The sequence below is a fragment of the Lolium perenne genome, chromosome 7, assembly GCF_019359855.2.
Source record: "Lolium perenne isolate Kyuss_39 chromosome 7, Kyuss_2.0, whole genome shotgun sequence".
Taxonomy (NCBI): Eukaryota; Viridiplantae; Streptophyta; class Magnoliopsida; order Poales; family Poaceae; genus Lolium; species Lolium perenne.
The window spans coordinates 115,088,764-115,113,785 of record NC_067250.2 but is presented as its reverse complement, the minus strand read 5'-3'; the positions used below and the strand labels follow the sequence as shown (position 1 = coordinate 115,113,785).

Below are 25,022 nucleotides of genomic sequence, written 5' to 3'. Positions count from 1 at the left end.
TTTTGTTTAGTTTGTATGTATGGTGACCCTAGTCACTCTATCACTAAAGACCTTTGGCAGCAGATTTACTCTTTTGTGGAAGAGAATAGTTGAAATCCTGTGCTTTGTATGGGAGATTTGAAATCATGTACCTCCAAGAAAAAAGCAATGAAAGTTGTGGTAATCAATCTAGAATGAATTTATTTCGATCACTTGTGAAAAATTGTGATCTTTTTGACTTAGGATATAATGGGCCAGCCTACACTTGGTGCAATAAAAGGTACTCATCTAAACCTTTATATGAAAGACTAGACAGGTTTTTGGCCAATGCAGAATGGAGTAGTTTATTTCCAAATGCAAATATCTATAATCTGCCTATATTACAAGGCGATCATGCTCCAGTTATGGCAATTCTCCATTCTAAATTCAAAAAACCAACTTATCATTTCAAATTTGAGAATTGGTGGCTTCTTGAAGATGACTTTCAGGAGACATCTATGAATGCCTGGGAAACATCTCACAAACAGTCTTTCACTATAAGAACCAGGCATCTAACAGGAGTATTGAAAAGATGGGGGGTAAAGAAGAAACCACTACAAAATCAGCTAAAGGACATAGAAGAGAAGATCCAGGAAATTCAAGTAAGACCCTTTCATGAGCAAGACCACAATGAGGAAGAAAAGCTAACTCTAGCATATGAACAGACTATGACAAGATTGACAGAATACTACAAGCAAAGAGCAAAGAAGCAATGGGCCATTCATGGAGACAAAAACACAAGGTATTTTCACATATCTGTCCTGAAAAGAAGAAGGAAAAACAGAATAGTCTCCATTATTAATCCCAGAGGACAAATCACCTTAGATCCTGAAGAGATAGCTCAATGCTTTGTTAATTATTTTAAGAGTATCTTCTCTTCGTCCAAAGTAAACTCTGCAATTCAAAATCACCATGTTATTCCTACAGGAACTATTAAAGATGAATTTACCAATTCAGTCCCGAATAAAGAAGAAATTTGGAGCATATTAAAGGGAATGAGGAATGATGCGTCGCCAGGGCCTGATGGGTTAAATGCAGCCTTCTACAAAGCAGCGTGGAACTGGATGGGGAATGATATTACAAAACTGGTACAAACTTTTTATCTTAATGGTTATCTTCCTCCGCAGCTTAATGAAACTAATATTGCCCTTATTCCAAAAAAAATCAATGCATTCAACCCCAAGATTTTAGACCCATCAGTCTTTGTAATGTCATTTATAAGATTATTGCCAAATCTTTAGCAAATAGAATAAAGCCTCGCCTTCCAAATAAGATTATAGATGCCCAACAAGCTTTTATTGAAGGAAGAAGAATTTCTAATAATGTGATAGTGGCCCAGGAAATCACTCATTCCTTTTCTTTATCCTCATGGAAACAAAAGGCCTTTATGATAAAAATAGACTTGGCCAAAGCTTTTGACAGATTGGAATGGGGATTTATAGCCATGGCTCTGTAAAAACAGGGTTTTAGCAATCACTTCATCAAACTTGTCAAAGCCTGCATTTCGAATTCCAGTTTCTCGGTCATCATTAATGGAAACCATTATGGAAAATTCAAAAGCCAGAGAGGTATAAGACAAGGATGTCCCCTTTCTCCTTACCTTTTTGTCATTGCTATTAATGAGCTACTGATTCAACTCCAAGAAGAACTTCATAAGGAAAATATAAAAGGAGTCACTCTCGGACCAAATTGCCCTCCAGTCTACTCATTGATGTTTGCTGATGATATTTTAGTTTGTGGGCAAGCAAACCATAGAGAATCCGTCATCATTTGGAACACTATCAATAACTTCTGTAAACACTCAGGGCAAACTCCTAATTGGTCCAAATCATCTATCCTTTTTAGCAAACATGTAGAAGAGGATTAGAAAATTTTAATTAAGCAAATTTTCAGGGTTGAAGATATGAGCAATCAGTCAATACATCTGGGGCATCCTCTTATCTTGCCAGCAAAGAACAGATCACAAGCCTATGGCTTTGTTATTCAGAAGCTCAGATCAAAACTCAGCTGCTATAAAGCGAATAAACTTTCACATGCAGCAAGGGTGGTACTCATAAAATCAGTTCTTTCTTCTATCCCAGTTTACTACATGTCGAATATTCTCCTTTCCAAAAAACTTTTGACAAAAATGAATACTATTATTAGAGATTTTTGGTGGACAATTATCTGACAGGATTTCAAAACAAAGCCAATCTATTTCAAAGCCTGGTCAGAAATTTGTAAATCCAAAAAAGAAGGAGGCTTGGGAATCAGAAATCTTGAGGCTATAAATAAGGCACTAATCCTTACTGCTGCTTGGAAAATAGTCACTCCCCCGGACAGCAACACTACAAAAATTCTCAAAGCAAAATATTTTCACAATACTTCTTTCCGGAGAGCAAATCCTAAATTACCCAAATCAGCTTTCTGGACTTCCATCCTCAAAGTAAAGAATCAATTGGAAGATGCTACTACTATCCAATTTTATAGAGGTAACACTAGTTTATGGTCTGAGCCCTGGTGCCCTTTTCGGAAAGACATTTATAATCAATTGAAAATTCAAGACATCAACTTTGAATATCCTACCATGGTCTCCGATCTGTGGGTACCCAATGAAAAACAGTGGAACATCCCTCTACTCAGGGCTTTATTTGGTGTACAGAATGCAAATATAGTGGCCAATATACCTATCAATAAAGATAATGGAGATGACATGCTGATTTGGAAGCACACACCTTCAGGAGTTTGTACTTCAAAAAGCGCCTATCAACTCTTTAATCCATCATTTTATGGTCTTAATGCAGGTCCTCATCAAACCATCACTACTCAGGTGAGAGCTATTTTACAAGGAATATGGAAATGTGATAATATGCCGCCAAGAGTACAAGTTTTTGGATGGAGACTCATGAGAGGTGCCTTAGCCACAGGAATGAGAGCTGGAGCAAGATCAAAAAACATTGATCCAAACTGCATCAGATGTGGTAAAGAGGAAAATGACATTCATCTCTTCTTTGAGTGTAAGTTTGCTCAAGCTGTATGGTTTGCATCCTCTCTCGGACTTAGAGTTGAAGGTTTACATTATAGGGAAGATGCTCAAATTCATGACATACTTCATTATATCATCACTTCTTACAAGAAAAAAGATGCAATACAAACTGTTTTCAGCATCCTTTGGAGCATATGGAAGGCCAGAAATAATCTTTTATTTAACAAAAAAAGGTGTACTCCTCTACAGGTCCTATTTCAAGCTAAAGCGCTCCAAACAGAGAAGGAAGTAGCTTTAATGGGGAAAACTCTGAATCTCAAAATGAAGATGGCAGGAAAACAGAGCCTAATAAAGCAGATGATGACTGGCATACTGCATTAAAAGGTTCAAAAATTTATGTCGATGCAGCATGGAAAGGTGAAGAATTACCTTCAAATGACAAAAATCACCAAAAGGAAAAGACAGGTATTGGCATATACTTTGATTTGAATAAGGAAGATCACAAAGCCATATTTGTACAAGCTTCTTCATATGCATCTTCAACATTACAAGCAGAAGCTCAAGCTATGGAAGTAGCAGCCCAAATTGCAAATAAGCTGAAAGTTCAGAATTCAAATTTCCTTACAGACAACTTCATTGTAGCTCAGTCTTTAAAACAACATGATTTGAAGAAGAACCCTGGTCACTGGACTATAAGACCAAATCTTCAGCAGATATTGCAATTCATGCAGGGTATGGAAGCCGGAATACTCAAAATCAAGAGGGAAGATAATAAATCTGCGCACATGCTTGCTCATAAAGCTTTCAATTTTCATAGTTTAGGAGCTTGCCTTTACAAATGTACTAAGCATCCCTCAAACCAATGCCCTGTAATTGCTGTAATCAGCAAACAAAATGTGCATCCTTGCACATTACTGTCTGTAAACTGTCAATAATATTAATAAATATTTTGTTTGGTAAAAAAAAAAGGTTGTGGCGGTGGTGCTTCATGTTGAGGTTCTGCAAACAATTTGTCGAAGCTTGCCTGTATATTGGTGAAGTTGGACTACATGCTAGCAAATTTTGCTTGAACATTTTCTGTGTAAATCCAAAACCTGTCGTCTTCACGATTTTTTTTGCAAGGTTTGCAGAGAACTGAGTTCAAGAAAGGCAGTGTCCTCAAATTCAGTTGATTTTGCCATGATTTTAGTGAGGAGTGGAAGCTCAGCTCGCCAAAGATCAGGGAGGCTGATAGGGGTTATACACTGACACACCGGTAACCAGCTCACCTTGCTGATCCTACCGCCACCAATCGCCGCCCACCGCCTGAAGTACATGGATCAAGGTGCAACGTCGGAATTTAAACTGAAGAATTGTTCTTTAGCAACCAAAACTGGAGAAATGTTCTTTAGCAACCAAGCCCGAAACTCCACTATCTGTACCCGAGCTATGCCTCCGCCATTAGTGACACCGCCGCTGGAATCAAGAGCAGAGGCAGGGGAGTTTAGGAGAGATCCCAACCTTACGAATATCCAGATCCATTTCAGATACTGTTATACAAATATTCAGAACACCCAGAGAGGAAGAAAGTAGAGAATTGCAGGAGAATTTCGAGCAAGGGTTTGGTCTACATAGCAAGGGCCAACCAACGAAAACTGGGGGCTAGGGTTTCAACCCGATTACAAAGAGATGATTTGGATATGCCTCAGATCCCAGGCTTTTATAGCCTTACATTCAGAGCAAATAAAGTAAACAGTGCATTTAGCAGCTAAGATGGTTTGGATATGCCTCGGAACCCTGGCTTTTATAGCCATCTGATGCGAGATGTACGGTTGCGAGGACGAAGCTTTTGCGCGAACCAACGGTTCAAACGCTGGAGGTCGACCTTCAAAAAAAACACTGGAGGTCGGATGGAAGATCAACGGCTAGGTGTTAATGAAGTCATAGACGGTTAACTGAAGCGACAATAGAGCATAGCTTCATATTCGTCAGGCTGACACCATGGAAAGTCCCGATTAATACAATCTCACGAACACAACAATGGCAGGATTTGTTCTGAGGCATTACGCCGGCATTGGATTATTTATGTGCACGGCCACAGGTGGCGAGGAAGGGAAATTGATCCGGCCAATAGGCATAAACTACATTGCCAGTCGCGGGTCAGTGAGATGAGGAAGACCAGCCCTGGCCCCCAAAGCTCTGCAGCTGCAAGCAGCCTGCAAATCAAATGCATATCCATAAATCATTACCATTTCACCAGCCATAGAATAATACTGACTGAAATGCAGCGCCTTACCACTTGTGCTGCAAAAGGCAGCATCTTCTCAATCGGCATGCTGGTGCATAAACCTAATCAGAAGGCACAAAGAATTAGCTCATGGAAGTGTCTCAGCAGTCATCACTCATCAGTCAGGATACAAACAAGGAACAATCCCTAACAAAATGTACTTTTGACATGTGAAGGTTTTTTTCCCAGAATAAATCAGATATAACAGTGCTGCCCTATGCCTCAAGTAGTTTCATTCTGACAACAAAATGACTGCACAATTTTTTCATTACGATCTTTGTACGACAAGACTGTGGCCTAACTTCGCCATGCATTGTCCACGTTCTGACATGTGTGGTGTCGTACAAAACAACTGTACAAAATATGTCATAAGTGTAGCATCGCTCTTCTGACAAGCATGCTGCAGCAGTGAACCAGAGCATTACGTCAAATTTTTGCATTAAGTCTGCATGCGTTTTCGGTGATCTAACATTTCTTGCTCGGCAAGAGCATCATGCGGTCTGACCTTCAATTTATTTTTGGAACAAACTACTGTGAATATGAGGTGTATTATCTACCATGTGTTATGTCTGAAAAAACAACTCCAGACGTAACAACATAAGCACATTAAAGTAGAATATATCAAAACAACCAAATATTTCTGTTATTTAGCATGATCTTTTCCTGTATTCTTACCATATAGAACAGCTCCGATAAATGCATCACCTGCACCAGTTGTATCTATGAGCTCTTCAGAGGGTATAGCTTCAGCTGTGCCTAAAAGTAACCTGCCACTCATCGAGCCTACACCATCTGCACTTATTCTCAAATTTGACTGAAACAACAGAAAAATTAGGAAAAGCATTAGTTTTCCAACTGGAAAACAGAAAGTGCAACTTTGATATAGTAAGTTGGGTTTAACAAAGAAGCACAATATCTAATAAGCTGGAAATCCAAGTTATCTATTCATGCAGATAGCAAATACTCACTCCGTTCACTAATATAAGATGTTTTAGCTTTTTGTAGATTCGTCTATTTTGATATGTATATAGTCTACTTTTAGTGTGTAGTTTCGCTCATTATCGTGTGTATCTAATTCACTTTAAAATGTCTAAAACGTCTTATATTTGTGAACAGAGGGAGTACATTCCAACAAGTAGAAACCAAAAAGGTGCAGGGTTAATAATGTGAGAGATCATCTGAAATGTTCAGTGCAATCCGATAATTATCTAATGTGACAAAATTGAAAACGTACACAGTTAACTTAAGAATTAAGAGTAGAAACCCCACCCAACACTTCTAGAAAAATTTCCATTAGAGAATAGGCTATATCACAAACTGGCGTACTTCTACAATACCCCTATTTTGATAATCAGGCTCCACTCCTCATCTCCACAATACCCTCCATCCATAATTTTTTTCAAAAAGTAGAGACAATTCTTCACATAAAAATTAAATAATCACTTGCCGATTGTTCTTTGTTGTTAACCCCTTGCAAGGCATGGGTTTAATGCTTTTCTCAGGCCAAAGAACTTCGCTTTCATTTTTCAGCATCTTTTATTTTACCTCGTTTTACAGCATCTTTGGTTTTAGATTAGTGCAGCATAGCTTATGCCATATAGTTGTAGATCTTAAGTTCAATGATAGCATACCTTGGAAGCAATGCATTTTGGCAAGCTAGAACTCAAATCAACTTTCTGCTCTAGCGATTCCAGCAGATCCTCTACATCAGTTTCCTCAGTCTCAGAAGCATCTGTAAGTTGAGCTGTGCATTAGATGGTTTCTTTTGAAGAGAGATCACCACAGGATCTTTTGAGAGAGAAAATGCACATCCTAGGTGTTTTTCTTGTGTAAAATGTTTCGCTACTGAACTCACCTGTCATGCTTCTTTCAAGCATCAAGCAACCTTTTTCTCCCCGGGTTACAATAACGAACTTGATATTAGGTAACCTTAGAAGCATGTGCACCAAAGCAACTGGTGTTGATGAGGCTCCTGTCCAGGCCTGCAAAGTAATATTAGGTGAAAAGAAAATAACCTGTTGGAATACTAGGAATCTCAAATGCTGCAAACAACGATTAGCTAAGCCTTGCTGCTCGAAGATGTAGGGACGTTTATGTGCAGCACAATGCGATTTTTTAAATTACCTTATTCGACTGTGCTAAGAAATAACCATCTGACAAAAAAAATTCTAGACTAAGATGATAACAATGAAACATACATAATACAATTACATAGCATATAGATAGACTACAGAAAAGCATATGTAAGTGCATTGTTGCTGCCAAATACAAGGAAACATACCTAACGACGTGGAAAAAGAGAGAGCAAATACGAAAACTCTTGCCTAACCATAACAAGTACAAACACTTCAGGTTTATGCAAGTAGAAGCTAGTTTATGCAAATATTTTGGGACAAAAGGTAATGTGCATTAAAGGTACACTGTCTTGGTGAATAAATTACCTGAGGAAATTTTGCAGAGCATACAACGTATGATGCAAAATTAAGAAGCTCGTCCAATCCATCCCTTTTTTTCTCAGCATCAATCAATATAGGAATTTTTCTTTGGCTTGCCTGCACTGGATTGCCCCATAAACGGAGATCAATCTCATTACCAGCTTGGATGAGAGGGAAAAAAAAACAGAAAAAGGCGCAGCAGTAACACAGAAGAAGTTATGGGTTGACTTTTGGGCAACATTAACACATTAGACTTATGTTTGTGATAATCTCTATACATATTATATAGAAGTGCATTCAGTGTTTAGTAGGTATGCACTCATGCTTATCAAATTACCTACAAGAAGATGGCCAACATGTTGAGGCAGGAAAATATTACCTCTTCTGCAACAAGCAAAGCAGTCTCATGCAGTCTAACATCAAAATACACCATGTCTACACCATGTAAAGCAGCAAAGAGGTTTTCATTTGTGAGCTCCTCTGGCGTCATTGGGGGATAGCCAGGAGTGTGTATACAAGTTCGTGTTTTCCTGAAAGGCGGAATGGGGGAGAATGAGGCAGAGGTAACAAAGAGAAAAGTACTTGTAAGTTGTGACTGAGGTACTATTTTTGTAGTAGCATCACAACTTGTGAAGGAAGTAGTAAAAAAAAATGGCGTGCAAAAACAACAGCATAGCAACCCAGTTTTAATGTTCTAGCATAGCAATGCATAACCAGCAAAGATTATGCAGATATATATATACTAAAGGCTAGGGTCAGTTACTCACGTCTGGTTGTCAACAATTATATAGGTGAAGGGTGAATTCCCCTCCTCTGCTACCTGAGATAAGTACATAGCCATATACATATACTAGGATTAGGATGGATGCTTCATGTAAATAAACGAAACAAAGGAACATGGCAATCGCATTGCATACCATGATACAGGAATGGAATAAGGGATTTGCATTGTGCATTATACCGTCATATACGAAGTGTCTACCCCATCGTCTCGCAGTTCCTTGAGAATGTTTCTACCAAGTGCATCATTAGCTACCTATACTCCAGTAGTAATAGCAAGGAGTGAGCGAATGAATTCAGTAGGTTGTGGTAGTGAAGGAAGTTGGATATGAACTTACCTTGGATATAATCCTTGGGTTGAGACCCAGGCGAGCAGCTCCGGTGAGGGCGTTGCCGGCGTTGCCACCTCCCTCGACCTTGAGCGCGAGGCTCCGGATCTTGTCGTCAGGGTTAGGGAAGGAGGCGACGGTGGCGAGGTAGTCCGCGCCGACGGCGCCGCAGCCGAGCACGACGGGCGCCGCCTTGGGCTGGTGGGAGGCGGAGGCGGCCATGGGAGGTGGGCAGCGGTGCCGACGGAGAGGAGGATGAGGAGGAGAAGAAGGGGTGAGTGGAATTGGAGCGATGTGCAGCATCAGCACCATTTCCTTCTCCGCCGATTGATCTCGTCTGAATCAAAAAAATCAAACTTTTTTTTGGAAACTAGTATCAAACAAGTCAACTAGAAGTGGTGATCGATGATGAGAGGTCCAGGCGGAACCATCTTCCATAAACACAAACAAATTTGCGGATAAGGCAGGCCCCCTCACATCACATGGATGCACCGGGCCAGCCCAGCCCATCCAACCACCAGTACCCATGCAACCCAATGCGTCCCCTTTCTTGCCCCGTTTTTTCTTAGACCACTGAGAGAAAATGTTTTCTGGACAACCAGCATTTCAAAATGTTACATGATTGGGAGGATGGTTGTACCTCCCGCACGTAAAGTTTAGATTCTAGGTGTCTCATAAAGGTAAAATATATTTTTAACGGAAGGTGATGTTCCCGTCGATAACGAGGTGTCACCCTCGTTGGCTCAGTCTTTCGGACTTACTCATGAGGTATGGTGTGCGTATGTGAGTTTATAGGGGTGTGTATATTGTGTACGTGAGCGCCTACATTTATAATATTTTTTTTGTGAAAAGATCCACCGATAAATAGCAAAATTAATGAAATTACAAATAGGTCTCTAAAACAACTAACGATGACAACAAGTATTGACGTTAGGTGTGCTGCTATCCTTACCCCTCTATCATCGAAGTCACACAAAACTTGTCGTAGTAGAGCTTGCTATAGTAGATAGATAAGTTTTGCCTGGCTCACAAAAGAACCAACTCACCATAGCAACAACCATTGCCAGTGGTGAGAATTGCAGATCGGAAGAGCCAAACTTAAAACCACACCAACGAATACGAAAACTGACCAGATCACAGATGATATGCTAGACACACAACTTCAGGATCCATCCGCCAGCGCTAGGCGTGCCACCAGAGAGGTATGGCGGTGAGGATCTTATTCCGATTTCACGACGTCGCAGCCCCCTCTCCATCCCAAAGAAGATATAAAAAAAAACCTAAAACAAGAAATGGAAACCCTCATCTCGCTAGAGATCGGGTTCCGCAAGCTTGAGGGGACAGAAACCCAAGTCCGCCTTCTTTTTCTCCTTTCTCATGTAGCACCAGTGCAACGCGGCCTGGTAAAACCGTTTGTTTAATTTCCGTTTCTTCCTTTTTTGTTGCACATAATATACTCTTTTTGCGGGTATGCACGTAATATACATATACATAGAGTACTACTTTGGAGAAAAGGAACATAAACTATGCTGCCAGAAAAGGAATGTTCTGACTCTGTTTGGAATAGCTATATTGGCCAATACTTGTATGAGCAGTATGTCACTGTACATGCTCTTTATTTATGGAAGTGGCTATATTCGGGCCAGAATAGTGTGGCTATATTCTGAGGAGATTGGGAAATGTCACTTGGTGAACTGACGCATTTGGTAGCTTGTCTGTGCTTTAGCCTCGCATGAATAAAATCGCTGTTCTCACCAAAAAAAAAATGGAATGCCAGATTTGAATACAAACTAACATAAGTTTGTTGTGCAAGTGGCCGTGGAAACACAAGATATTGGAAGGAAATGCCTTGATACTCTTATATGAACCCCGCTGGAAGCGGTACACGTCCCCGCGTCGTCCCCCAGAGGGCGACGCCAGGGCGAACCCTAGCGCCGCCAGACCGCCCCCCTTCGTATCCTTCCCTCCGCCGCTGCCGTCGGCGCCGGCCACGATGGCGGCGGGCCCCGGCGCCAAAGGGGGTCGGGGGTGGTCGTGGCGACGACCTGATGTGGCGGCTACAACGGGGAGGCGAGCACGGCGGCCGGGGGTGGAGATCCCCGGATGTGCGGCAGCTGCTGCTCCTTCCATGGCCTTCCGGCGATGGGTGGTGGTGGCTGCGGGTCTGGTTCATACACAGACTCGTCGTCGATTCAGCTGATGGCGCGAGGAGGGGGCAGCGACTTTGCGAGGTATGGATGGTGTGGTACCGGCGTCCAAGACCGCGTGGCGTGGCAGGCCCGATCTTATGATCTGGGTCGCGTGGGTCTCGGATGGAGCGTCCACTGATTCCTCCTTCGTTTTCGCTGGCCAGCAGATGGCGGCGAGGGGGCATGTTCATCTGTTTCGCAGTTTGAAGGTGGTGGTCCTAGGATTTCTCTTGCGCGAAGATGGAGACCTTCCTGAGGTCTGCCTTTCTTGATTTGGCCGGAGTGTTGAGTTCCGGAAGGCGCTGCCGGCGAATGTAACAGTGCATCTTTTGACTGGAGTTTGCTGGATCGGGTGGTATTCGATCGTGCGCACCCATGTTTTATTCTAGCCGTTTGGTTCTGGAGGGAGCGGCGCGAAGCTCTGTTCTGTGTTGACATCAAGTGACATTTTGGTCCATGGTGAAGTCAGAAGAAGAGAATATCATGAAGGCCGGATCGGAGGTCTAGCTAATGGAGATTTAAGTCTCAGCGCTATTGAGGGACTTGCTTGGTGTTCCGGGCTTCCCAGCAGTGGTATGAAAGTGGGGGCGGCAACACAGGTAAAGTTCAGAGTCCTACCTTTCAGGGTGAAAATCCAAGGTCTGGCCTTAACTGGTTGTGCCTGGCAATGACCTTGTTGGAGGCATTGTTTTGAGAGCGGAGACTATCTTCAGGGTGAAAACCTAAGATCTTTGGTCAGACGACGACGACACTGGTGCACTGTTTTCTTCTTGGAGGCGTCGCTTTTGGAGAGTCTGTATTTCAGGTGTTGTCTTGGTGGTGGATGTATTGGTGTTGCTAGGCCTAGAATGCTGTAGCGGGATTTTTGTTTCTTAGTTTCCTTTTTCCCTTTTTGGTTGTGTGCATTCGTACTTCCATTAGGGTGTTGCGTTGTTGTAGAGGCTGGGTGTAATTGGTATCTTCTGATATTAATATATTCCCTTTATCGAAAAAAATATGAACAAAGAAAAGTTGGCATTTTTCTTGACAAGAGTTGCTGAAGTTGAGATGGTGGTAAAACCAAGGTTCTGAAAGCTGCGTGGATCGATTGCTTAATAAACCAAGAGTATGTCTAGCCTTGTCCTAAGTCAAAGTTAATAAAAAAATTTGCGGGTAAAAACTTAATAAAATTTGACCAACTTGACAGGGAAATGGACACATACTGTTTTCATTTACATCCATTCACTGGAATCAAATGCAGAATTACTCTACATTCAGCAGTAAGTAACACATAAGTTTTACCACGGATTACACGTCCTTTTTTCCATTGATTAAGCTTAGCTAGCTCCTCCAAAATTAGCCTCGGTCTGCAATTGTGCAGGCAGGTACAATTAACACTAGCATTAGCCTAGAGATTGCGTACTGCTCATGATCGGGCGGTGCATGCATGAGAGCGATCGATCGAGTCCACAAAACACAAGACACAAAATGTACACCTCCGGCCATTATCCATGTCGATCGATCGTCAGCGGCTGGTAGCATCAGCACAGGATCAGGGGCATGCCGGGTTGTGCCCCGGTCCTCCGTAGTAGAAGTGCGTGCCCCAACCGTCCCGGTCGTCGTAGGCCTTCCTGATGTCGTAGCAGCCGCCGTCCTCCGCCAGCGTCTGCAGGGCGTCGAGCGAGACGGGCGCCAGGCTGTTCCCGGCGTCCACCGTCTCGAGGTCGCGGAAGTAGCTGGCACGCCCGAACCCTTCCGCCGCGAACCGTCCGGAGCCCATCTGCGTGGCGGTGTGCGCGCCGCCGGGGCTGGTGTTAACTACCTCGCCGCCCCACTCCACCATGGTGGCGTGGCCCGACAGGTGCGTGAAGAGCTCGGCGGGCCAGTAGCCCACGAGCTGCGAGGCGCCGCCGTCGCCGTAGCTGAGCCACCAGTTGCCGAGCTTCGGGTCCTTCCAGACGAGGAGCGTCATGTCGTACTGCTCGCCGCCGAGGGAGGAGACCGGGGAGATGGAGGCGCCGATGGCCACCCGGGAGCTCGTCTGCACGAAGCCCGGGCACAGCGCGTTGTAGCAGCCGGTCGCCTCGTAAGCGTCGCTCTGCAATGCGCGATCAATTAACCAAGTTGTTAATTCATCCATTAGTAATACTCCTATTGTAGAAGAATTACTGGAAAGAATCGTTTGACTCACAGTCCAGTATGTGAAGAGCCTCGGCCTGCTGTCCCCGTACAGCTCAGGGCTGACCTGACTAGAAAGAAACGTAAACTGTAAGCTTCCATGCACATGAACACTTGGTCCAGATTGATTAAAAACAGCTTAGCTAGCACATGGGGATGCATGCACTAGTTCTTATTGCCATGCATGCATGTAGTTAGGGTAGATCCAAAATTTGTGCTGACTTGAGTGGGTCGATTACCAGAACTAATGCACGCATCACATTTTTTTAGCAAAATGCTTGTAGTGTAGCTAAGGCAAAGTACATTCCCAATGCCCCTCTAACGAGAGTAGTATCATGCATTCTTCTATGTCTAGCTTCTTCTCCAACGAGAGTATACATATGAAAGGGTTGACCTCAAATGAAGGGAAAAGAGGTTAAACTATAGTGGCAGTCGTACACAACGGAATCGATCTATCGGGTCGAGATGTGCCTGCATTAATGACGCCATGTGCCTGAGCTGCAGATCTCAGTGAGACCTGTCGAGTTGTTTTGACTATGCATGGTATAGCTAATCATTCAGGCACTACATTAAGTAATCGAGTAATTAGCAGAGACAAGATACAGAGATAGAACAGTGGGAGTGACCTGCCATCCTGCCTCGATGCTGTTGAGGTCGGAGCCGTTGAAGGAGCCGGAGAGGAGCCAGAGCTGGGAGAGGCTGAAGCCGTTGGACTCCTGGATGGCCGGATCCCAGACGTTGATGGTCGCCTTGGCGCCGTACACCTCCTGCTGCCCCACGGCGGTGTACGCGATCGCGTGCTGCATGCACACATCCAAGCAAAAAATCACTTCACTGTAGCATGCATCCGCTCTCCAAGTCCCAACTCGATCGACACTAGCTAGAATTGATTGCGCTCTGCCTAACTGTAATGGAGTATACTACAAGCAGCAGCTAGCGACGGGCATCCATGAATGATGGCAATGCGGGCAGGGCAGGCGATACTTATTGCGCGCCACCCACCCTGCTTCGTCGGCACGCCATCAGCTAGCTTGGATCAAGGAGATTTGTTGTGCGGTGCTAGAAGCAACGTAAATCGACAGTGTGAAGTGATCGAACCTCGTGGCCGTTGCCGGTGACGACGTCGGGCGCGTTGGCGGCGCGAGGCGCGCGGTCGCGGCGGTGGCGCTTGCGGCCGAAGCGGAAGAGCGACCTCCTGCCGCGGAGCACGTCGGCGGCGGTGGTCCGCCGCATCGGCACCGTGCCCCTGGGGCAGTGCCCCGCGTGGTGCCACGTCTGCCACGCCGTCCTCCTGGCCCTAGCGCCGGTGGAGTTCCACGACGACGACAACGCGCTGGCAGTACCGGAGGTTGAGGTGGAGACGGGCTTGCGCGGCGGCGCGAGCTGGATCTTGTGGTTCCTGAGGAGCGGGTGGTCCAGCGCGTGCTGCTCGTGGCGGGGCACGCAGTCGATGGTGTCGCCGTCCATGCTCTGCTTCCATCAACAGAACATTAGTGATAGCCAATAGGGAATGGAACAACATGAAGGGAGATGAAGCTACGTAGTACCTGTATGGTGCGCAGAGCCGGTTTGTTGAGCCGGTCGAGGTGGCGCTGGATCCTCGCCATCTTCGGCGACAGGTACTGCGCATCCGCCGTCGCCGACGACGACGCCGCGGCGCAGGTGGATGCGAGGAGGAGGGAGACAAGAAGAAGATGGAGCAGCTGCTTAGGGGCAGCAGAGCAGGACGACATGGAGCACCTGCTCTCCGGCTGATCCGCTACAAGACCTAGATGACGGGGCTGGCCATGCCTCCTCCGCCGCCCCTTCATGGCCGTGCGCGTCATGCATTCATGTACATGCACGCGCCGCGCGCGTAAATGAGGAGCAGGGTCAGGCCAGGCGCGCGCAGGGGATGGGAGAAGGAGATGAACTATGGCCAGGAGGAGCAGCTTCTCATGGGAGAGAAGACGGCCGGGGTATATGTGCGCGTGCGACCGTGCGCGCGTTGCCTTGGATCCTAGCCGCGCTGATGATTAGCGTTCAGCGAGTGCAAGTGGGTGATGCAAGGACTTGCTGCTGCGTTCTGGTTCTCTCCGGAGGACGCCGCATTTGATGTTGACCACCTACCCTGCTGCGCACGAGTTTACTATCCCTATCTAGCCGTCTGCTCTATCGTATCTATCTTTCCCGCCCCTTCCTCTTCCTTCAATGCTCGACCGCCATCACCTGCGATGCCTACGCTTCTCTTCTCTAGCATTTGTCCCTTTCAACTCAAACTCATCGTCATCCACACGTACGTAGCTCGCCCAAAATGAGGGAGAGGCGTTGCCCTTCTCCTTGTCTCCAGATCAATTTCTGACCTTTTGATCTGCTGAATATATGTAGTATATTCACTGTCTTTTTCTCCAGAGATTGATTCAGTTGGGACCTTTTGAATTTGAGCGATGGTGCAGGTGGATTCAAACACCAGTGCCCCTCCCGTTGCTAAGAAGTAAATGCATCACTCAGACACTCTCTCTACAGTGACAACAGTAAATGACGCGACTGTCCTGAACCTACTACCTTTGGTCCACACACTTTCACCTTGCTCTATGGGGTTCTATGGTTTTCACTTTTCACCTGGGATGGCTCAGGGGTACATTTCACTGCTCGCGTTTTTAAGAATATATCGTTAGCCGCAAGCATGCTTAATTATCAAGACAATCAAAGAGACGGTATTTCTGTGGAGCCTTGCCGGTGCCAAAACACTTTGTAATACGATGCAGCGAGTAAGGCTTTATTGTCTAGCTTGGTGCTTTACCATACTTGGTTTTTTTTTTGCGGGTAATTACCATACTTGGTTTATAAGACCTCTAAAACTTTTCTGTATAAAAATGATAATTGTTTTGCCTTGTTTCGAAAAAATACGTAGAAAATGCCAGCACACGCATATTTTCAATTGCACATCTCAGAAATTCGTGCAGAAAAATAAATTACAACCACCAATATCTACCGGCCTGGAAAGAGGTAAACGCACCACTGGTCTACTAATCCATTCGCCCCACACAAATTGTGCATCCATCGCTGGTACCGAATCCACTGTTACTAACGCGCGTTTAAATTGTGGACAAAAAAATTTGGCTATAAAAACGTGTCAACATTTTTAAAATTAAATTACACGTTTTTGTAGCCATAAATTCTGTTTCATCATTGGTGTTGACTTCGTATGCTATTCCCTTGCAGTTGTAAATACACGATCTTTTCGTATATCCATCGTAAACTTGAAATTCTATAAAATGGAAACAAAAACTTTAGTCACCATATGTAACATTTCGGCCACACCGTACGGCACTCTTAATTTAAAAAAAGTATCTCGTGTAGTGCACCAAAATGTCACAATACAAATGGAGTGAAAAGGTGTAGACATGTGTTCCTCTTTGTTTACACATCAATAAGGAAAATCATTCAGTTCTATGGTAGAAGGATGAATAATATAAGTTCAGTATATTTTATATAAATATATTTAATTACTTGAAATGAAAGAGTGAAACTTATAGCTATGAGTGACATAGGCATCCCCAATGGGCCTACCGAAGATAGTACCCGGGTGTGCTTAAGGCCCACGACTCGATGAATAAGAAGATTCAGAAGCCCAAGTTGTTATCAAGGAAAGCTAGAGTTGTATTAGGAATACTACTTGTAATCTTACGGGACGGATTAGAAACCCTCTCGGACTCTGTAAACTTGTATTTACGAATCCCTCGGCTCCGCCTCCTATATAAGGGGGAGTCGAGGGACAAAGATAGCAATCGATTCATTGTTCACGCAACCCTAGTTTTCATAATCGTCGAGTACTTTTCGGCTGAAACCTTCGAGATCTACTTGCTCTCTACTTCCAACTAAACCCTAGTCTACAATACGTAGACATTGATAAGTTAATCCCTTGTCAATTGGTGCCGTCTGTGGGAATTAGAGGTGTCAAGGAACTGATCTCGATGGCACGTTCAAGATCGTCGACTTCATCAACTTCGAGCAACGCGGTGGACAGAGGTAAACAGATTGAAACTGGTTTAGTCGATTTTGTTCCTCACCCGCCCTCCCGTATGGATGCATATGTGAATCTGGAGGAGCCCATGGAGATGACGTTCGGAAGGTTCCACTTTCGTGTCGAGAAAGAAGGAGCGTATCGTCTCGAAATTTCGATCTCGTCGGGATTATCAGCGATCGATCCCGATTTTTTGAGCTCGACATCATCAATCGAGTCAGGCGACGAGGAGACTTCATCGCCACGCTTCATCAGCACCAGGGCAAGCGAAAAACTCGCCAAGATCTTCAGCGACATGTCCTTCGAGTCGTCTGCGGACTCCAATATAAGCAGCGATTCTGACAGTGTCGACAGTTTCGACTTCATCGATAAATCCACCACTGTCGGAAAGGTCTTCGCCGGTCTATACGACGGTGTCACCAATCTCGATAAAATTCAAAAAATAAAGCATCATCAGATCTATGCAATCGGAGAAACAAGCCGACCTCAGGAGCAGACATCAGAGAACTTCGACGAGGCGGGAAATCCGTTTGTCGACCCTGCAGATCTCACGCGAGGTCTAGGAACAAAATATATCGGCACAAGGACGCGAGAGATGGTACAATTTCCGCAGGCAGTATGGGATCGAGTCGACAGAGCTATCAATGGTACAGAGCCGATGACTGTAGCAGCGACAGCTGAGGAGCTACAAGCATATCAATATAGGCTCGCTCGAACTAGGCGAGAACTCGAGAAACAGAAAATCGCCTTGGACAAGAGGCAAGAAGCAGCATCAGCGTCAAGTAGGCGCAGAGCGGAGCTGAGTCGCCAATCAGGTACTTCGGGAAGCAGTCACAGAGAAGCTCGCAATAGGGCAAGGTCTCAACTAAACAACATACCTGAAACTGAGAGGGAAAATCTAGTTCAAAACATCGACATGTCCTTTATGTCGATAGACACGAGGGGGAACATTATCCCTAAGACGCCAGAAGCTGGGTACATGGCGACGCAAGCCTTCATCCTTGCATCCAAACCACCTGCCGGAGATCCAAGAGAAGCACTGTACAACATGGGTATGGCAGGAGTACACTACAACAGGACCCTACATACAGCCACGTATATTTTGCAACGGAATGTACATGCGTTGTAGGGTCTGTTCTTTCCCAACGGAAAATACGAGACGTATGGCTTGCTCTCGTTTAAGCCCAATACCCCCCCCCCCCCCCCCCCGCACGTTTCAAGTAACTATCGTTATCTTGACCACGTCTCCCACGCCTTTGCCATCTTCCACTTCCTAACAAATTCCCGTTCTTATGCATAGGGTTAGCTATTGCAGTTCTTAGTGATTTCCCAACTCATTCTTTCACATCGATCCACCGCGCACCATGTTGTGCAGCCATGGCGTCAATCTCGTCTGAACCGGGGATGCGACTGCAGTTGTCGGCATCATCGTCTCCGCTGACGACGGTAGGGGGAGGGCGATGGCGAGCGGTGAGTTCGCCGAACGGCGGCGGCTGTTCCCCGACCACTTGTGGCTACCTGCTACCCGCCGCGTCAGACGGCGATATCCAGAGGCGCTTCCGGTCGCTCCCTATGTTGCTGCTCATCTCGGGCGTCTCCGCGAGTGGCATGCACGCCGCCGCGCCGGGGTACGATTCCTCAGCAAGTGGCCTGCAGATTCATGGGCGGAAGACGCGAGCGGAACGCGCACGGAGGGGTTCTGGTGCCGAACCATCGGAACGTCAGCTCTGAAGCAGCCAGATGTTAATTACTGCGCGGGCGGCATCTCTTACTCGCGAGAACTGGAGCAACACAATATTTTCTTGATATATGGCGGCGGCAGCGACAATTCCTGGGGAACGTCGGCGGCGCTGCCACTGCACTCGGGATGGTGAGCCACGATGCTTTCTGTCTGATTACATAAATTTTCAATGAATTTTCTTTCGGTTACCTCATTCCGATCGATCTAATATTCAGCGTTGTGTTATCGATTCGTCTCTCTCCTAGATTCTTTAATCATACTCCTCAGCAATTGTAATTCAATTTCCTATTCTCCAGTACTACCGTAGTACTGCAATGACTTTGTCAGGTGTTTGCTCCGAGGCTTCATATATACGAAAACATCTAACCTCTGTCGTTCTATGCTTTGAGCTGTCTATGCATTCTGAGGTTTCTTACCTAATGTACGTTGGTTATGAAAAGTCCACGGGTTTCTATAATATTTAACCAATCTGAAGTAGTATTATCTTTTCCGCTCAGTTATCTCTTTCTGAATATTGGGTAATCGAAGGCTTGAAGCAAGCAACAAGGAACTTGGATACATTAGGGATGTACGTATCTGAAGTAATTGTGTGCACATTATAATATTCATATTTACTACTTCTGTTGATTATCCTTTATATGTTTCAGGGTTTTCATATTTGAAGTATACTGAATTATTTGTTTGCCTTCAGAATACATCCAAAGGCAAGAGGTATGAAGAAGACTCTGTTTTTATATTTCACGCATCACAAAATGATTTTTCTTGTGCGGGGCTAGGTTAATAGACTTTAATTGGTTCAGCTGATACGCTCTATATCTAGCGATCCCTAGATAGTTCCAACTCTAATCACTTGAATCCCCAGATAGCTCTGCAATTAAATCTCACTAATTTCCGGGTCCTAAACAGGTTTGTGCATGCAGATCTTAGTAAATTGCTGTTCAATGCAATGATGAATATGTGAGGAGCACAGAACATGAGAAGATTATGCATTTATAAAGAGGCCAAATTACCTCATCTTCGACCTTTAGATGAAGTGATGATGATGCTTGAACATAACCAGGATGACGCTAGCTAGTGCAATGCCCGAGGTAATTGCTAATATTGATGTGTTCATTGCTTGTTTCTAGATCATGATCAGGTGAAAATAGGGGAACAACCAAGTGTGGGCGGACAAAGGTAAATCATAGATTATATTATATGCTAATGTTAGTACCATGTAGAGGCGAGTTCTTGGATATCGAGAGATATTTATTGGCCTCACTCCATTGACTTCTAAAATAAAGTACAATTATAGGTTAAAGGCAATCATCCTTTATGTAAGTATTTTTTTCTGATTTCTACTTTATTCATGACATGGTGCTTTTTTTTTGCGCTGAATGTAATTTAAGGTTGATAATTCTTCAAATTTTATATATTATGAAGCCAACTTTCTTTCACGGTAATTGTATGCTACTTACCTCGATTCATATTGTTGTAGATTGGCAAGATAATGGTTGATGCAAGCCTAAGATGTCAATTGCAAGGTCGAGATCGGTTCTACAGTACATATATAGTTTCAGAATGTCATTGCCATGTGCAATGTTTAGAACAATTTCATGTATTATTTGGGTGGTGTTCATGTAATGTAACTATGTTGATTCAATATAAGAGATCTTATTTACAATAGTGTGCCCACTCTTTGATGTTGGCATTTCCATGGTAATTGTTGTTGGCAATAATATATAAAATACCATTAATTGTGCACGATAAATCCATTTGAGTAGTATAACAGACAACGCATAAAAACCGTTGTTAGGCTGAGTATAAATGTGTTGCTACATTACAACGTTTTTCATGTCGTTTACCAACGCATGTATATGCATTGCTGTAGAACCTTGCAACGCCACCAACGGCAACGCATACAAAATCCGTTGGTATTTGCATTAGCAACGTGTATATGGACATTTGGCAACGCATTGATCCGTTGCAGAAGGGGGGTTCCTGTTGTAGTGGTAGGAGACATGGGAGCGGCGTTCGTAAACTCACCTCCCGAAGGATCGGCAATGCAAAATAGTCCACGACCTACTGCAGCAGCACCAGGTCCCGAGAGAACAAGCGGAGCAAGAGACACAGAAACTCAAGCAAGGGTAGACAGAGCACGACAAAATAAAAGGGAGCATCGGCAGTCTCCAGACATAGCCGAAGAAGATATGTGTGGGTTACCATGCTTTACAAGGAGGATCCGAAAAACTCGGGTGCCTTCAGGGTTTAAGCTACCCGATAATTTCAAAAAATTCGACGGCCTGCAAGATCCCGAGGATTGGCTAGTCGATTATCTCGAGACAGTGAAGCTGATAGGCGGAACCAGAGCAACAGCTATGCAGAGCATTCAAGTACACCTGAGTGGAGCTGCACGATCTTGGATAAAAAAGCTTCCTTCAGGGTCCATAGACAGCTGGGATGACTTTGAGGATATATTCGTCAAAAACTTCCGGTCCACATGCAAGAAACCCGCATCGCTAGAGGAGTTGAGGTCATGTCGACAAAAGCACGATGAGTCAATGAGAAAATACATCCAGAGATGGAACATCATCAAAAACTCGGCAGAAAACATATCTGACGAGAGAGCAATAGATGCATTCGTGGCAGGAATTCGACGGGGAGATTTCGTCGAGGATTTGGGGAGCACCAACCCAAAGACAGTATCAGCGTTAATGGAGATAGCAAACAGGTGGGCAGATGGAGAGGATGATGTCCACAATAAGCGACATAGGTCGCCGGAGGAAGACCGCAATCGAAATTTTCAAAATAGACGACGTTTTTCTCGACAGTTCTTGAGTTACGATGCTCCTGGCCAAATCTCGGCTGGCTTTCGAGGAAACAGTGGAGGAAGCAACAGAGACGACTATCAAAGAGGCAACGATCAGCGTGGCGACAATAGAGACGATCCCCGAAATAACAGACAAAATAGTGGACCAAGGTTTCAGAGACCTTTTGTGTCTCCCGAGGATATGATGAACGGGCCATGTCAGATGCATTTTTATGTCGACAATAATGGGAAGAGACAGTCAGGACACCTGCAGAAGGAGTGCCGAAATTTTCAGGCAATGCTAAGGTTTGCAGGGCAAGCCAATGCTCAGGCGATAAATAGAAATCCTCAAGGGCCTAGGAGTGAGATCCACTTGCCACCTCCTCCCGCAATTACGGAAGAAAACCGACACCAACTCAGAATAGCGGCAGCACCACAACCACCCCCATACATTGATCCCAACTCCAACGGATCGGTCTCGATGATTCAGAAGGGAAGGCCGTCCAATAGAGCTCAGAAAGTGATTTCACGACAAGTGTTCATGGCAGAAAAGATGCCTCCCCCAACGATTGAGTACCTAAATTGGTCAGGGCAGGACATTGGCTTCACAATTGCGGATCACCCGCAGCAAGTTCCTCGACCAGGGCAGTCAGCACTTATCTTACCAGCAGTGATCGCAGGATTCGATGTTTCTCGAGTATTCATAGATGGAGGCAGCAGTTTAAACCTTATGTCCGCAGATACGCTAAGGAAGATGAACATATCCCTAGCAAACCTGAAACCAACTGATACACGTTTTCATGGTATCACACCAGAAAAGCCAAGTTACCCGTTGGGGAAGATCAATCTCGACGTTCAGTTTGGGACCCGAGAAAATTACATGATAGAAAGGCTGGAGTTCGAAGTCGTGGATTTCCTGTCGCAGTATCACGCCTTGTTGGGATGACCAGCATATGCCAGGTTTATGGCGGTACCACATTACACGTATCTGCTATGGAGGCTACCAGGACCTAAGTGACCAATCACAGTCAAATGAAGTTTCGCGTTAGCTGATAAATGCGACAGGGATTTTCATCGACTATCAGAAACTTTCGGGATGCAAGCTGAATACATGGCGTCAAGGCTTATGACCGATTATGATGTGCTGCCAGATGTCGGGAGACCTAATAAAGAATCAACCTTTGACACTACGAAAGATTCCAAGGAGGTGCAGATCCACCCGACAGATCCAAAGAAAACGACGTTCATCGCAACAAACATGGACCTCGCATCGGAAAGCGCGCTCGTCGAGTTCCTCCGTGAGCACTGGAAAATCTTCGCATGGTGTCCAGCTGACATGCCAGGAGTACCCAGGGAACTTGCCGAGCATCACTTAAACTTGGATCCAATTGCGAGACCAATCAAACAACCTTTGCGGCGTTTTTCGGAACCAAACCGCAAAGCTATGCTGTCAGAGATAGATCGAGTTAGAGAAGCTGGTTTTATCAAAGAACTACATACAGAGGCAACGTGGGTAGCTAACCCAGTGCTGGTGCCGAAGAAAAACACGAAAGTCCTTCGCATGTGCGTCGACTTCACGTGTCTCAATAAACACTGTCCAAAGGATCACTTTCCCCTCCCGAGGATCGATCAAATTATCGACTTCACGGTAGGATGCGAACGTCTTTCCTTCCTGGATGCATATTCTGGTTATAACCAGATTAGATTAAAAGAAGAAGATGAAGTAAAAAACAGCGTTCATAACACCTTACGGCGTGTTTTGCTACAGAACAATGCCTTTTGGTTTGAAAAACGCGGGAGCAACATATCGGTGGATGATGCAGAAATGACTGGCAACACAGATTGGGAGAAACGTACAAGTATATATTGATGATGTCGTCATAACGTCAAAAAAGGGGACAACATTGATCGAAGATCTAAAGGAAACTTTCGACAACCTTGACAAGTTCTGCCTCAAATTGAACCCGACGAAATGTTCTTTCAGCGTCCCTGCAAGAGAACTTCTCGGGTTCCTAGTTTCAGCAAGAGGGATTGAAGCTAATCCAGAAAAAATTCAAGCTATCATAACAATGAGGAAGCCAACAAAGTTGAAAGAAATACAGCAATTAACTGGGCGAGTCGCAGTTTTAAGCAGGTTCGTCGCTAGGCTGGGAGAAAAGGCGTTACCATTCTACGCTTTGATTAAACAAGGAGAGAAATTCCAATGGAACGAAGAGGCAGATAGAGCTTTCGAGGATCTCAAGCGCACAATTTCGACACCACCAATCCTGGTGGCGCCTAAAGAGAAGGAACCTCTCCTGTTATACATTGCAGCCACACCTCAGGTGGTCAGCACAGCACTTGTTGTCGAAAGAGAAGAAGAAGGAAAACTCCATGGAGTGCAGAGGCCGGTATACTTCATCAGTGAAGTTTTATCGCCTTCAAAACAGCGGTACCCGCAGTACCAGAAGTTAGCATACGGAGTATTCACAACAGCAAGGAAATTGCGCCATTATTTTTCGGCACACCCGATAATAGTGGTCAATGAGGCGCCTTTATCCAACATACTAAACAATACAGAAGCTACGGGTCGTGTCTCCCTTTGGGGAATAGAACTTTCCCCTCGGAACATCACGTATGAAAAAAGAAAGGCAATAAAGTCGCAAATTTTACCAGATTTCATTGCAGAGTGGATGGAGCTACAAAATACAGGACCCCCAGATTTATCGAGAACCTGGACTATGAACTTTGACGGGTCCAAGAGGTTAGAAGGGGCTGGAGCAGGCGTGATACTAATATCACCTGAAGGCGACAAATTAAAGTATGTTTTACGGATGACGTTTCCAAACGTGTCTAACAATGACGCAGAATATGAAGCCCTCATACATGGGATGAAGATGGCGAAGGCTTGCGGTGCTACTCGATTAAAAATATTTGGCGACTCTCAATTGGTGGCTCAGCAAGTCATGAATCAATGTGATGCAGTCAACGATAGTATGGTAGCATACAAGGAGGTATACAACGAGCTCGAGAAGTTGTTTGATGGATGCGAGGTAAATCACATCAGCAGGCTAAGCAACGATGAAGCCAATGTTCTCGCAAACATCGGGTCGCAGCGTCTCGCAATTCCACCAGGCGTATTCTGGGAAGAGATAGCAGAAAGATCTACCAAGCCGAAGAAAGCAAAAAAGAAGGAGAAAGATGAAAAACCCTCGGGGGCTGCAAAAGAAGTATCAGAAGAAGAAGAGGAACAGGATCTCGTAATGATGGTACAAATTCCATGGATGCAGGTGTACATATCATACATCCTAAGAAAAGAAATACCCAACGATCCAGTTGAAGCAAGGCGAGTTATCAGACGATCCAAAG

The 25,022-nt window shown here is 44.7% G+C and overlaps 2 protein-coding genes across 2 annotated transcripts; both read right to left on the bottom strand.

The window, feature by feature from the left end:
* Window positions 1-4,918: 4,918 nt before the first annotated feature.
* Window positions 4,919-9,217, bottom strand: LOC127323954 (uncharacterized). The gene is made up of 10 exons (XM_051352069.2): window positions 8,803-9,217; window positions 8,646-8,720; window positions 8,452-8,504; window positions 8,064-8,214; window positions 7,691-7,801; window positions 7,105-7,231; window positions 6,881-6,981; window positions 5,925-6,063; window positions 5,259-5,311; window positions 4,919-5,178 (listed from the first exon to the last, which is right to left on the bottom strand). The coding sequence occupies exons 1-10, from the start codon at window positions 9,103-9,105 to the stop codon at window positions 5,104-5,106; spliced, it is 1,188 nt and encodes a 395-aa protein (XP_051208029.1). The 5' UTR covers window positions 9,106-9,217; the 3' UTR covers window positions 4,919-5,103.
* A 2,948-nt stretch (window positions 9,218-12,165) lies between these two features.
* On the bottom strand, window positions 12,166-15,148 carry LOC127323774 (protein neprosin-like). The gene is made up of 5 exons (XM_051351894.1): window positions 14,687-15,148; window positions 14,238-14,609; window positions 13,766-13,939; window positions 13,153-13,206; window positions 12,166-13,059 (listed from the first exon to the last, which is right to left on the bottom strand). The coding sequence occupies exons 1-5, from the start codon at window positions 14,963-14,965 to the stop codon at window positions 12,514-12,516; spliced, it is 1,425 nt and encodes a 474-aa protein (XP_051207854.1). The 5' UTR covers window positions 14,966-15,148; the 3' UTR covers window positions 12,166-12,513.
* Between the last annotated feature and the right edge of the window lie 9,874 nt (window positions 15,149-25,022).

Excerpts from the sequence above, each read along its gene's own strand:
- LOC127323954 (XM_051352069.2), bottom strand. The coding sequence starts at position 9,105 with ATGGTGCTGATGCTGCACATCGCTCCAATTCCACTCACCCCTTCTTCT. Across the intron at positions 6,982-7,104 it reads GCTTGAAAGAAGCATGACAG|ATGCTTCTGAGACTGAGGAA; the intron begins GTGAGTTCAGTA and ends CTCAACTTACAG. Across the intron at positions 5,312-5,924 it reads TATCGGAGCTGTTCTATATG|GTTTATGCACCAGCATGCCG; the intron begins GTAAGAATACAG and ends CCTTCTGATTAG.
- LOC127323774 (XM_051351894.1), bottom strand. The coding sequence starts at position 14,965 with ATGACGCGCACGGCCATGAAGGGGCGGCGGAGGAGGCATGGCCAGCCC. Across the intron at positions 14,610-14,686 it reads CGGCTCTGCGCACCATACAG|AGCATGGACGGCGACACCAT; the intron begins GTACTACGTAGC and ends TGATGGAAGCAG. Across the intron at positions 13,207-13,765 it reads GCATCGAGGCAGGATGGCAG|GTCAGCCCTGAGCTGTACGG; the intron begins GTCACTCCCACT and ends CTTTCTAGTCAG.